Raw genomic sequence first — 13668 nt, 5'->3', positions numbered from 1 at the left:
AGTGATAGATACTACAGCTGATATGATGCTTACTGGATTTGATCCCTGGCACCAGATGTGGCCCAAAACCCATAAAAATAATAACAATAATACTATCTTGGGCCATAGCTATAGTCCCATAGCTATAGTTTGCCATACTCACAACCAACCCTGCTCCAATCTCCAGCACCCCTTATAGTTCCCTAGGCCCCTCTAGAAGTGATCCCTGAACACAGTCATGAGTAAGCCCTGAACAATACCAGGGTGCCCCCCCCCCCAATAAAAACCTCTTTCTCCTCTTTTAGAAATGCTCTTTCCCCTGCCCCTTGCCTCATTGTAGTTGCTGATGTTGGGATGATAAACCAGTGTGTGTGTGTGTGTGTGTGTGTGTGTGTGTGTGTGTGTGTGTGTGTGTGTGTGTGTGTCCAGAAATCTCTGGCGGTGCTAAGGACAACAGACTCCAGCATTGCCACAATCAGACTCACCACATCAGGCATCGAATTCATGACCATAAGCTGGTAAAGTCGATGTTCTAGAACTCTGTGCTCTACCTCTATGCCTACACTGCACAACTCTATATATTGTTGAATATGATACTGAATGGGGAGGCAAGATTTCAGCAACCTCCAGTGACACTCGGGCTACTCTGGCTCTGTGCTCCCTAGTCGCTCCTTCTGGTACTCAGGGAAACCTATTTGGTGCTGGCGATGAATCTTGGACCTTGATGTAGCCCCTTGAGTCATGTGCCTGGACCCTTGAATATAGTGTTTTATTTTATTATTTTGTTTTGTCTGGGAGCCTACTTGGCTGTGCTTCACGTGAGGCCCAGGGCCATATGCAATGCCAAGGTTTAAATCGAGTTAGCTGCATGCAAAGTAAGTTCCTTACCTGCCGTGCTATCTCTCCAGACCCGACTTTAGAGTTTTTTCCTAGCAGGAGTTAAGTTTGTTTCCATCCAAGAGGACTTGGACGCTTTTATAGCTTATCTTGAGTCTCCTGTGGGCTTGACCTCTCACAGGCCCAGGGAGCGTGCTCTGCTCTCACTGACTGTGGCCACTAGAGGGCGATATTTCCGCGTGGACCCTGGGAATTGCTCCCACAGAGAAATTGTTTTTCCCGGGACCTTTGGCTTTCATTTGACACCCTCAGCCAAAGATTCGAGGGGGCCTCAGGCAGCTTTCTGAAACCCTCTCTGGGCAGCTTTCTCTTCTCAGGCCTGTGTCCACAAATTGTAGTCCTCTGGTCCTTCCTAATGTCTGGTCTCTGTCTCTTTCACTGGACGGGCCTGCATTGCTCTGGGTTTCTCGGGCCGGGCCGTCTGGGACTCAATCCAGGCTGAGTGCTGGGCAGGAAAAGCCCATTTGGTTTCTTTTGTTTGGGGTCACACCCGGTGGGGCTATGCTCTCAGAAATCATTCCTGGCAGGCTCAGGGGACTATAAGGGATGCCAGGGATCAAACTTGGGTCAGCCACCCACGTGCAAGGCAAACGCCAAATGCCCTCCCTGCTGGGCTATTACTTGGCCCCAACTCAGTAGTTTTCATTTATTCACTGGGAGGGTATTTCCAGATTAGCTTCGCTTTCTTTTCTTTCTTTTCCTTTTCCTTTTCCTTTTCCTTCTCCTTTTCCTTCCTTCCTCCCTCCCTCCCTCCCTCCCTCCCTCCCTCCTTCCTCCCTTCCTTCCTTCCTCCCTCCCTCCCTCCCTCCCTCCCTCCCCCCTCCCTCCCTCCCTCCTCCCTCCCTCCCTCCCTCCCTCCCTCCCTCCCTCCTTCCTTCCTTCCTTCCTTCCTTCCTTCCTTCCTTCCTTCCTTCCTTCCTTCCTTCCTTCCTTCCTTCCTTCCTTCCTTCCTTCCTTCCTTCCTTCCTTCCTTCCTTCCTTCTTTCCTTTTCTTCCTGCCTCACTCAGCAGTGTTCAGGACTTATTCCTGGCTCTGTATCAGAGATCACTCCTGGCTAAACTCAGAAGGCTGTATCAAACTGAGGTCAGCTGTGTGAAAGGCAAATGCCCCACCCACTCTACTATATCTCCGGCCCCTTCCTTGAGTGCTTACTTACTTGTTCTTTCATTTTCACCTAATAGTGCTCAGGGATTACTCCTGGCTCTGTGTGTGAGGGTCGTTCCCGGTGGTACTTGGGGGACCATGACATGCTAGGGATTGAACCCAGGACTTCTGCCTGCAGAACCTGCACACTGCCTCGGTTCATGAAAGTGCAAGTCTTTGCAAGGATCTTTTTTTGTTTTGTTTTGTTTTGTTTTGTTTTGTTTTGGGGCCACACCCAGCGATGCTCAGGGGTTACTCCTGGCTGTCTGCTCAGAAATAGCTCCTGGCAGGTACGGGGGACCATATGGGACACCGGGATTCGAACCAACCACCTTTGGTCCTGGATCGGCTGCTTGCAAAGCAAACGCCGCTTTGCTATCTCTCCGGGCCCATTTTCCTTTTTGTTTTTGGGCCTCACACAGCAGTGCTGAGGACTTACTGCTGCCCTGAAATCAGGGATCACTCCTGATGGTGCTTCAAGGACTATATGAGGTGCCAGTTATTGAACAGGCATCAGCATGTGCAAGGCAAACGCCTTACCCTCTTACTCAGTCTTCAGCCCTCCCTTTCCTTTTTTGGCAGCTGTCATACTCAGAGTGTTGTACACTTGACCACACTTGGTTTGGCACTGGGTATCCCACTGGCAGTGCTGCCAGGATCTCTGTCACTGACAGTAAGGTGGTGCCAGGGATCAAACTCATGGCCTCATGCCTACAAGACAGCCAGTTTCCCAGCTGAGCCATCTCTGGCCTCTGCAAACGGTGTTTAAAGCTGCAGGGCCTGGCTCCGGAGTGCAGGCTTTCTGTATCTCCGCCAGCTGGTCACCACAGGGCCTAGGGCCACAGATGCTGGGTTCCCAGAGCAGGTGCACCCACTCTGAGGTGTGTGGCTTGGGGGGCAGCCACAGCTCATCTTCCCTCTACAGGTGGGCCTTCACGCTGATCATCATCTCCTCCTACACGGCCAACCTGGCCGCCTTCCTCACCGTGCAGCGCATGGAGGTGCCTGTGGAGTCAGCCGATGACCTAGCGGACCAGACCAACATCGAGTATGGCACCATCCATGCTGGCTCCACCATGACCTTCTTCCAGGTGGGCCGCAGGGCCACAATCCCTCAGCCCACCCCCATGCATGGTCGCTCAAAGCTGTGTGGTCAGAGGCACAGCCTATCTTTCCATCCAGACCATTGGATAATCTGGACAGGAAAATTACAGGCTCATTGGCTCTCAAGGAAGTGACCTGGCTAGTGGGGAAAGGACACTTGCCAGCAAGAGGGAGGCAGATTTAGGATTGAGGGTTAGTGTAGAAAAACATATTAATTATTGAGTGCTGGATGGTGATGGATGATGGTGAGATGGATGGAGAAGCCTTTCTCTGCCAGCCCGGGCCATGGGCCCACAGCTCCCTCCATCTGAGGGTTCAGGATAGTCACGAGGAAGTGATCCACAGACAGACAGATTTCAGCAGACATTAACTTTATTGAGGCCCTGGCCAGCGTGTGGTTTATAATCTTAAACCTTTTTAAGCACGCTGCCCTGTCATCTCCACCTCTTTCTGCCGTGTCTCCTCCTCCTGCTTCTTCCTCTATCTCCACCTGAATCCCCTTCCTGCCCCTGAGGCAATCCTTTTGTTACCTTCCAAAGACCCCTCCCAGAAATGGGCTGGTCTTACCATCAGGTAAGGTTATGCTGGAAGATGGGGGTGGGGTCAGATCCAGGATCAAGGGTCTGGGATCAAGGGTTGGATCCGGATCGAGGGTGGCTGCTGAGCTGGACAGGCTCAATGTGATTCTGGACACTGCTCAGGGTCTGGTCTGGGGGAAAAGGCAGAATTGGATGATGGTGGCACAGAGCTAGAAGGAAAAGGAGGTCTAGCTGGGTGGTAGAAGAGGGCTGGGATGGGGTGGCCACTGTAAGGACCCTAGGGTCAAGGACCCTAGAATGAAGGAGAGCAGGAAAGCTGTAGAAATCAGGGGCAGAGCCTGTGGATGCTGAGCAAAAGCAGGTGGAAGGGAGAGGCAAGGTGGCAGGGTCTCCCCTAAGGGGACCCCTGGTAGAAAGGTCTCTGCAGGAAGTACACTGTCCTACTTGGCAAGGCCCAGGGCACCCTGAATCTGGGTTGCTCAGGATAGAGGGGGGTCCAGTGTCTGCTCCCAGTTTCTGTAAGACCATGAAGAGCTGGGAGGATGGCATTGGGGGTGTATGAGAGATGGATCCCAGGGTGGAGAGCAAACAGACTCACAGTGGTGCAGCTGGGTTGGGGGATGATGGCTGACTAGCTTAACCCTAATCTTGAGCAGCCTGTCTGTCTCTCTGTCTTTGTCTTGGGCTCCTTCTGACCTCTCTTGATTTCCCCGAGCTCTGGGATTGAGATGACTTCCCCAGAGGCTAGTCCTGTGGGGCTCAGGGAGGAAGAAAGGAGGGGCACAGGGAGCTCTCCCCCACTCCTCCACATGCCTCATCTTCTTAGAACTCTCGGTACCAGACATACCAGCGCATGTGGAACTACATGCAGTCGAAGCAGCCCAGTGTGTTTGTCAAGAGCACAGAGGAAGGCATCGCACGTGTGCTCAACTCCCGCTACGCCTTCCTGCTTGAGTCCACCATGAATGAGTACCACCGGCGCCTCAACTGCAACCTCACCCAGATCGGGGGGCTCCTCGACACCAAGGGCTACGGCATCGGCATGCCACTGGGTACGGTGGGCTTGGATGGGCTGGGACCGCCGAGCAGAGGAACAAGCCATGAGACAGCAGGGACTGGACCTGCCTTCCCCAGGCAGGCAGGCATCAGGGTCAGGGGAAAGGTGTCGTCTGTGACACAGCAGGTGATGTCACCATCTGTTAAAAAGGACAAGCCTAGGGGCAGTCACCAGCACCCCAAAGGTTGTCAGACCAACCCAGGGAGCCTATGAACAAAACTCAGTCCACTATGGCCCCAAGGGTGAGAACCTGGACCTGAGAGATAGTACAGCAGTAGGGCATTTGCCTTGCATGCAGCTGACCCAGAATGAACCTGGGTTTGACCCCTGGACCCCCATTTTGTCCCCCAAGCCTGCCAGGAGCAATTTCTGAGCACAGAGCCAGGAGTAACCCCTGAGCACTGCTGGGTGTGGCCCAAAATAAAACAAAAAACAGAGAGAACCTGGTTTTTGGTTTGGTTTTAGGGCCATAGCTGGTGGTGGTACTCAGGGCTTACTCCAAGCTCTGCTCTTAGGAATCACTTCTGGTCTGGTAGGGCTCTGGAATCGAACTTGGATCTGCCACTTGTAGGGCTAGGCCCTACCTGCTGTACTGTCTCTCCAGCCCGGTTTTTATTTGCTTCATGTTCTCTGCACCAAACTTACCATCTGTTTCACAGCAGGTGTGTAGGAAAATAGGATAATGGAAGCTGGATGAATGGATGGATGAATGGATGGATCAGTGGGTGGGATGGTGGGTGGGTGAGTGAATGGATGGATGGATGGGTGGATGGACACGTGGATGGATGAAGGATAGGTGGGTTAGTAGATATGTGTATAGATGGATGGACAGATAGATGGGTGGACTGATGGATTAGATATGAATGATGGAGAGAGTGGATGGATAATGTGTGGATGGGTGGATGTATAGATGAAAAATGATAAGTTATTATTAAAACACCATGGTTACAAAAAAAATGATAAGTGAGCTACAAGTACATAAATGAAGGGCCGGTGAGGTGGCGCTAGAGGTAAGGTGTCTGCCTTACAAGCGCTAGCCAAGGAAGGACCGTGGTTTGATCCCCCGGCATCCCATATATTCCCCCCAAGCCAGGGGCGATTTCTGAGCGCTTAGCCAGGAGTAACCCCTGAACATCAAACAGGTATGGCCAAAAAGAAAAAAACATAGGGGCCGGAGAGATAGCATGGAGGTAAGGCGTTTGCCTTTCATGCAGGAGGTCATCGGTTCGAATCCCGGCGTCCCATATGGTCCCCCGTGCCTGCCAGGAGCAATTTCTGAGCCTGGAGCCAGGAATAACCCCTGAGCACTGCCGGGTGTGACCCAAAAACCACAAAAAAAAAAAAAAAAAACCATAAATGAATGGATGATGATGGATGGTTGATGTGTGGGTTGACAGAATGGAAAGACCAAAGAATGAATGAGTATGCCAGGATACTTGACTGCAGTGATTTTGACATCAGGACTCCAGTTTACTGCCTACTGTTGGTACTTTGGTTTTCATGACCACCAGCTCCCTGAGGACTCGGTGTTCCTGCCCATCACCACTTAGCAAAGCATCAAGTGGGTGGCACTGTTGTAGTGCTGTCTGGGTCAGGGAAGCGGCAGTGCGTGGCGCCAAGCTCTGGGGTCACAGATCCTGGTATGAACCAGCCTGGACCTGGGGAGCAGCTGTCCCAGTCACTGAGAGTGGAAGGATTTCATCCAGCTTGAGGTGGACCCTGGAGTGGGGTATACAACCACACCCCAATCTCTTTGCCCCTTGTTCCTGGTACACAGTAGTCCCATAATGGTTGAAGGTAGGAGGTTCTGAGGATGGGGAGGAGAGTCTGACCAGACTCTCAGGACAGACTGGAGGTGCCTGGGGAGCGATGCTTTAAGCAGAGGGGTCCAGGCAATGAATGGGACACAGGAAAAGCAGGGTGCAGGCGTACCCCAATCTCCTGTCTTCAGGGGCTCAGGCAGCAAATAAATATGAAGCATGGAGCTCTGTGGTGTCCCACTTCCTGGCGACAGTTACTCAGACATCGACAAAGGGGGGAGAGGCTGACAGGGAGGGACCCCTTGTGCCCCTTTAAATGGGTGAGAGGACGCAAGAAATGGTACAGGGGTTAAAGCATTCACCTTGGGGCTGAGTGATAGCGCAGAAAGTGGAGCATTTGCCTTACAAGCAGGGAACCAGGTTCAGTTCTATATGGTACCCTGAGTCCCACCAGGAGTAAGCCCTGAATACTGCCAGTGTGGCCCAACACCTTCCCCACAAAAAACACACTTGCCTTGTATGCAGCCACCCCGATGTCATCCCCAGCACCACATACGGTCCACTGAGCTCCACCAACAGTGATCTCTGAGCATAGTCAAGAGTAAGCCCTGAGCACCACTAGGTGTGACAATGATATTAATATTAATAATAATAATAATAATAGGGGCCAGAGCCACGGCACAGCAGTAGGGCATTTGCCTTGCATGCGGCTGACCCAGGATGGACCTGGGCTTGATCCCCGGTGTCCCATATGGTCCCCCAAGCCAGGAGCAATTTCTGAGAGCATAGCCAGGAGTAACCCCTGAGAAGATCCAAAAGGAGGCACCACAGAGACATGAAGGAGGGAATGTTCTAGGCAGAAGCCAGGGCCACTTAATCATCCTCAGAGCTGGTGGTAGGAGGTAGAGTGACTTAGGAGTAGGAGGGATGCCCTGGGTTGGAGAGCTGTGAGGGTCTCCTGGGGGACAGTGGGAGGTGGGTGGGTCCCCTGACTGAATAGTGGAATACCCCTTGCTCTGTTCAAAGTAACCCCAGAAGAGTTTCTACCATCAGGAGGCCAGAGCGGACAATTTTCTGACATTTTCTGCAGGGCTGGGCAGAGATGGAGGTGCAGGGGGGGCGGTGCTCCCCCAGACAGCACCCCCTTTATGCCCACGCAGGCTCCCCATTCCGGGACGAGATCACTCTGGCCATCCTGCAGCTGCAGGAGAATAACCGGCTGGAGATCCTGAAGCGCAAGTGGTGGGAAGGGGGCCGCTGCCCCAAGGAGGAGGACCACCGAGCCAAAGGTCAGTGCCCCCTGGAATCCCCATCTCCATCCCCACCTGCCCCCCACCAACCTTGGCCTTGTACCCGCCTATAGGTCTGGGTATGGAGAACATCGGTGGCATCTTCGTGGTGCTCATATGCGGCCTCATCATTGCCGTGTTTGTGGCCGTGATGGAATTTGTCTGGTCCACGCGGCGGTCGGCCGAGTCAGAAGAGGTGAGGGGGGCCTTGGAGGAGGGAGAAGGGCCCTGAAACAGAAGGGGACTTAGGAGATGAAGCCGGTGGAAGTGGTGGAAGCTCACAGCACACTGCACAGAATGGAGGATTTTGGGGTCTTCTGCACTTTTGGGACCCTGTACCCCAGCTTTTCCAACCCTGGGTCCTCTGGTTCTGTTCCTTCTGTCTGGCCCTGAAGAAAAGTAGCAAAGTCTGAGGCCCCAAGCAATCCCCTCCCCACCTCCTCCTGTTCTCTGCAGGGACCAGCTCCCAGCTGGTGGGGCTCCTCTGTCCTTCCCAAGGACACCTCATTTCCCTGCATCATCACTTTCTCTCCACAGCACCCTAGTGCCAAAAGAAGTCCTGACCTGCCTCTCCTCCAGCCCGGGAAAGAGTGGGGGCCCAGGGTCCCCTTCTCGCACACACACCATCCTCCCTTTTTGGATCCCTCTGCCTGGGTCTCAAGCCTCAGTGAGGTGACTGGGATGCCCCTTCAAGTCATTTTTGGCCTCTTATTTGTCGGGGAGCCCCAGGGCTCTCTGGATTATGCCTCAATCTCTTTCCCCATCTTCTTGGCAGTTCCCTAGGGATAAATGGTACCCCTGCTCCAAGCCCCAGCCACAAGCACCTCAAAATGGCAGACACCCCTCAGAACACAACTTCTGCCCATCGGAGCTAGGTGCACCAGCATGATGGTCTCAGGGGCAAAGCTGCTCCTTGTCTCAAAGTGTCACTAGTGGGAGGGCTGGAGCTGCCCCAGGTATAGGCAAGGCCCTGAGAGACTGTCATGACTTGCAGCTTTGAGTGGGAACATGTTGCATGGAAGCTCTGGGCTGGCCAGGACCCGGACAAGGGGTCAGGGCCAGGTCTAGGCCAGACTTTGAGGGCTTTGTACAGGAGGAAGGATAGTACAACCCTGGCTGTGCTCCAGGCCTGGCTCATTTGCCTGGATCCCAGCCTGAGTGACTGGGGCAGGGGAAGTATTGGCCTGCTTAGGTGCAGGCAGTGGAAGGATTGGTAGATTCCAAACTCTGCACTCAAAGGGAGGTCGCCAGCCATGTGCTGTCTAAGAATTGGCAGCCCCTAAGCCGCCAGGGCAGACTCACTGGCCAGAGATGAGCCTCCTCCGGAAACAGAGATGGGGATGAGCATTGACTCCTGGCTGTTGGCTGGAGCCTCCGTCCCCAGGGCAGCTCAGCGTCCCCCATGCAGCCCTGCAAGAGAGTCTGGCAGAAGGCACAGGCCCAGCCTCGCCCTGTTCTCACTCCAGCCCTCACTACAGAGGCCAGTCCCTGAGGGCAGATACTGCCCTATGAGCGATCTGCCTGCTGTACCCCCAAACCCAGGGTTTTGGCTCAGTCCCATAGCACATGGACAGCCAGCAGAGGCCAGAAACATGGGGCGACCAGCTCAGAGCCCCAGCCCTGCACCCTTCTCTGCAATGCTCAGCCTGTTTCCCCTCTTGTGGGAATGCCTTTGACCCCAGCTAGCAAAGCACCCCCAGACCAAGCTGTGCCCAGCCCAGTCCCAGCTCCTGGCCGACACTCTAGTCCAGTCACCTTCATATCCTGAGGTCTGGCAGGCGCCACTCTCTCCTGGGTGACCTGGTCATGGCCTCCCATGGTGCTGGGGAAATCCCATAGCACCCACAGGCCTCAGCAACCCTCAGTGTCTCCCCTAATGGTCTTCAGAAAATTCCCGTTGCCCCTGGTTTTTCCTCCCTGAAGTGCGCCTCTCCCTAACACCTACTAAACCACAAAGTCCCCATCATGGTTTGTTTCCACATAGGGGATGTTGTGGGGAGATGGGGCTCCAGGCGGACTCTGTGAGCAGGAGAGGAAACAAGTATGGAGTAGGGAGAGCGTAGCAGAAAACAGCCCAGTGGAAAGAGGCAGAGAGGCCAAGGGCCGGCTCAGGGCCAAAGCCAAAGCCAGAACGGAGAGGAGGTGAGCAGGAGCGAGGAAGTGAGGCCAGGGAAGGCGAGAAGACAAGGGAACAAAAGAAAAACGAGGGACTGGAGAGACAGCACAGCGGTAGGGCGTTTGCCTTGCACACAGCCAATCCAGGATGGACGGAGGTTCGAATCCCGGCATTCCATATGGTCCACCGTGCCTGCCAGGAGCGATTTCTGAATGCAGAGCCAGGAGTAACCCCTGAGCGGCTCCGGGTGTGACCCAAAAAAATAAAAATAAAGGGGGGTGAAAAAGCTCAAGGGGACTGAGCCAAGAAGCGGGGAGGCCGATGGCGGTGGCGGTGACGGTGACCGCGCCGCCCGCCCGCCCTCCCGCAGGTGTCGGTGTGCCAGGAGATGCTGCAGGAGCTGCGGCACGCGGTGTCCTGCCGCAAGACGTCGCGCTCCCGCCGGCGCCGGCGCCCGGGTCCGAGCCGGGCGCTGCTGTCCCTGCGCGCCGTCCGCGAGATGCGCTTGAGCAACGGCAAACTGTACTCGGCGGGCGCGGGCGGGGACGCGGGCGGCGCGCACGGGGGTCCCCAGCGCCTCCTGGACGACCCGGGGCCGCCCGGCGGGGCCCGGCCGCTCGCCCCCACGCCCTGCACGCACGTGCGCGTGTGCCAGGAGTGTCGGCGCATCCAGGCGCTGCGGGCCTCGGGGGGCGGCTCGGTCCCACGAGGCCTGGGCGCCCCCAGCGAGGCCACCAGCCCGCCCCGGCCACGGCCCGTGGCCACCGGCCCCCGCGAGCTGGCCGAGCACGAGTGAGCCCCGGACGGGACCGCCAGCCACGCCGGGACCCTCCGGGACGAGACTCCGCGTGGGACCACCCCGCGCTCGGACCCACGCGCGGCTCCCGGGCTAGTTCCCCGGTGGACTCGACGGAGGGTGTCGTGTCGCACTGTGCCCCCCCCGCTGCGGACCAGAGGAGCCAAGACTCTGGGGGTCTCTGGGAGGACTTCGAGGGGGCGTCGGCGGGGAGATCCCCTTCCTGGGAGCCGCCAGCCACCCCCAACCCCCAGGCTCCGGACTCAACGCGCGGCCCTCCCCACTTCTGGAGGAGGGAAGACTCTCTGGGCGGACGCGTGTCCCCCGGATCCTCTCGACTCTTCTTTTTCTCTCTTTTTTTTGGGGAGAAACCTCGGAATTTCTATGAGACCCCTTTAGGGTGGGGGTCAGTTGGGCCCCCAGCCCTCCCCACTCCCTTGCCAACCCTCCAGTCCCCTGTTGGAATAAAAAAAAAAGAACAAAACCCCAAAAGCCGGGGATACCCGGGTGTCATTTCCCTGGAGAGGTTTTGTGTGTGTGTGTGTGTGTGTGTGTGTGTGTGTGTGTGTGTGTGTGTGTGTAGATCTTGTGTGCTTGCAGAGAGGGGGGCCATGATCCTAATGGCCCGTCGCCTCTGCAACTGTGCCAACCGCCAGCGGGCCAGCCTTGGGCCCCTCTCCACTGACCTTCTCTTGGACACAAGGAGGATGCAGTGCAACGCTACAGAGACCCCGAGACAGATGGAGCGAGATGTGGGATCTGGAGGGGCGGGACAGGACACCGGCCCGGAGATGCAGAAAGACAACCCAGATGGGCCTGGGGGAAGGGCACGGGGTTTGTGCGTCTGAACCCGGCTACTCTACAGGCGCTCTGAGGACACACACACACACACACACCACGTGTCGGCGAGACACCTTCTGCGGGGACCCTGCCCCTGCCAGTCTGCTGGGGCTGCCCAGCCCCTGGGGAAAGGAAGTGAGAAGCCCCGCGGGGCGCAGGGAAGGGGGGGCTCGGCTCACGGTCCCGCCCTCCCTCGACACACTGGAGGTTTCTGTGGAGACTGCAGCTGAGAAAGGACGAGTGAAGGTCACACAGTCAGATCCAAAACGAGGCCGAGTAGAAAGGGGGGGCAGAGAGAGATGGGGCGGGGGTGGGAGAGCCAGAAAGGAATGGGGGGTGGACAGAGAGAAAGAGGAGGAGATAGGGGGACTGGAGAGAAGTTGAGGTGGGATGGAGAAGTAGGGAAGGGATGAGGCAGAGACTGTGAGTAATAAGAGACCTGAGGAGCTGGGGCTGAAAGAAATTGAGGTGCAGTGGAGACAGATAAAAGAACAGAGCCTTGGAATTGGTGGAGACCTGAGCAAATCGGGGCCCACACTGGACCATCCCCAGCCAAGTAAGGCCTACACGGGACCAGCACAAAACCACACCGTGCTGGAGGTGGCCAGAGTCGGAGCTGTCCGTTTCAGCACCAGGCCCAATGGATCCAGCCCTGGTCCATTAGTTCCCTGCAGCACACAGGCCTTCCAGAGATCTCCCCAAGCCACTACACCCAGCTCGGCCTGGGCCTGTCACACCTCTGGCCTCCAATCTCTGACATGCAAATCAGTCCCTGTTCTGTCCTGGGGCCAGACTTTGAGCTTTCCGGGTGATTAAACTGATTGTTGACATTTCTACCTTCCCTGATACCTATACCACCTATACTGCAGGGTCCAGCCTCTGGTTGGGTGGGGTGGCCTTCCTGTTCTTGAGTCCCCCCCCCTTCACGCTCCGCTCCAGTGGGCCCTGTCTCTCCCAGCCCTGTCTCCGAGCCGCCTCTCTGCCTGGCGCTCTGTGTCCCTCTGTCACCTTCACCGATTTCCTCTGGGGTTGGCTCTGTCTCTGCAGGTCTCTGTCTCTCCCCCTCAGCCTGTCTGTCCACCTCTGGCCCTCTCTGCTTCTGGGTTCTGCCCGCCTCTCCTCTCATCCCTGTCCTGTCTCCCAGCTCAGCTCCCCGGTCCCCAGCCATTCCTGTGACCTTCCCAAGTCCCTTCCCTCCCCCTGCAGCTTCTGCAGAGCCTCGCCTCGCCTCGCTCAGTCTGAGCACGATGCACAGATGCAGAGTCATCAACCTCCCGGCTGGGTCTGAGGACTTGGTGCAGGAGGCGACAGGAGCCTGCCTGGGGGGACAAGGGAGGGTGGCCATGGCAAGGTCTCCCCCAGTCCAGCTGAGAGCAGGGGGAGAGACCCTAAGAGCTGCCATCTAACATATCTGTCCCCCACCCCTGGCTTCTACACACACACACACACACACACACACACACACACACACACAATCCCCTGCTCCATGGTCCAGGCCCATCTCTGCAGGTCAAGGTGTGTGAAAAACAAAGGACTGTTACAGACCCTGATGCCTCCTCCCTGGGAACTGGGGGAGAGGGGTCTGAGGGGCAACTACCTGGGCTAAAAGATGAGGCTCCCTCCTTCCCCAGTTTCCATGGAGACAGGCCAGGTCTGCGGGCCCAGCCTCCTTTGCAGCAGATTCAGTCTTCCTGTTCCCATGGCAACGAGGGACAGCAGGGGGGATGGGGACGGGTCATTGTACGGGATTGGGGAAGCTCTGGGTGCCGAGGAGCTGTTTCGTTTCCCCCTTCTTTCCTCTGGCCCTTCTCCTTCCTGCTCCCCTCTCAGAAGCTCTCTCAGTTTTCATCCTGGCCTGCAACCTTCATGATTAAACTTGAACCCTCCTTGCCCCTGACTCACTTCCTGCCTGGCCTCCCAACCCTCCCCCACACCATGGGTGGGGAAGTCACCCACATTCCCACGGTTGGAGACAGTCACAGAACAGGCTCTCACTCTCTCTGCTCCTTCTCTCAAGCCCAGGGAGAATCTTGGGGTACTTCACACTGAGCAAAAGGGTGGGTGTGGGGGCTGTGACTCTTTGGGGCTCCCAGTTTGACTGATGGGACGCTGAGTGTATGTGACAGGCCTGGAGTGTGGGTGCCGGC

General features: G+C 56.3%; 2 protein-coding genes across 5 annotated transcripts in view; one reads left to right on the top strand and one right to left on the bottom strand.

The window, feature by feature from the left end:
- The window catches only part of GRIK5 (glutamate ionotropic receptor kainate type subunit 5), a 64427-nt gene extending 53738 nt beyond the window's left edge, over positions 1-10689 (top strand). For 3 of the 4 annotated variants that reach the window (XM_049787145.1, XM_049787143.1, XM_049787142.1), the window contains 5 exons: positions 2946-3111; positions 4490-4715; positions 7641-7769; positions 7844-7965; positions 10256-10689. In XM_049787145.1, coding sequence (XP_049643102.1) covers positions 2946-3111; positions 4490-4715; positions 7641-7769; positions 7844-7965; positions 10256-10681 — 1069 coding nt within the window. In that variant the 3' untranslated portion in view covers positions 10682-10689. Of the gene's footprint in view, positions 1-2945; positions 3112-4489; positions 4716-7640; positions 7770-7843; positions 7966-8306; positions 8564-10255 lie in introns of those variants that run through there. The other variant, XM_049787144.1, reaches the window with a different exon arrangement.
- CIC (capicua transcriptional repressor) overlaps positions 1-13668 on the bottom strand; it is a 356202-nt gene that overhangs the window by 267410 nt on the left and 75124 nt on the right. The window lies entirely within an intron of this gene.

This window comes from Suncus etruscus, chromosome 14 (assembly GCF_024139225.1).
Source record: "Suncus etruscus isolate mSunEtr1 chromosome 14, mSunEtr1.pri.cur, whole genome shotgun sequence".
In the NCBI taxonomy this organism is placed as follows: Eukaryota; Metazoa; Chordata; class Mammalia; order Eulipotyphla; family Soricidae; genus Suncus; species Suncus etruscus.
The sequence above is the reverse complement of the archived record's forward strand: the minus strand, read 5'-3'. Positions and strand labels throughout refer to the sequence as shown.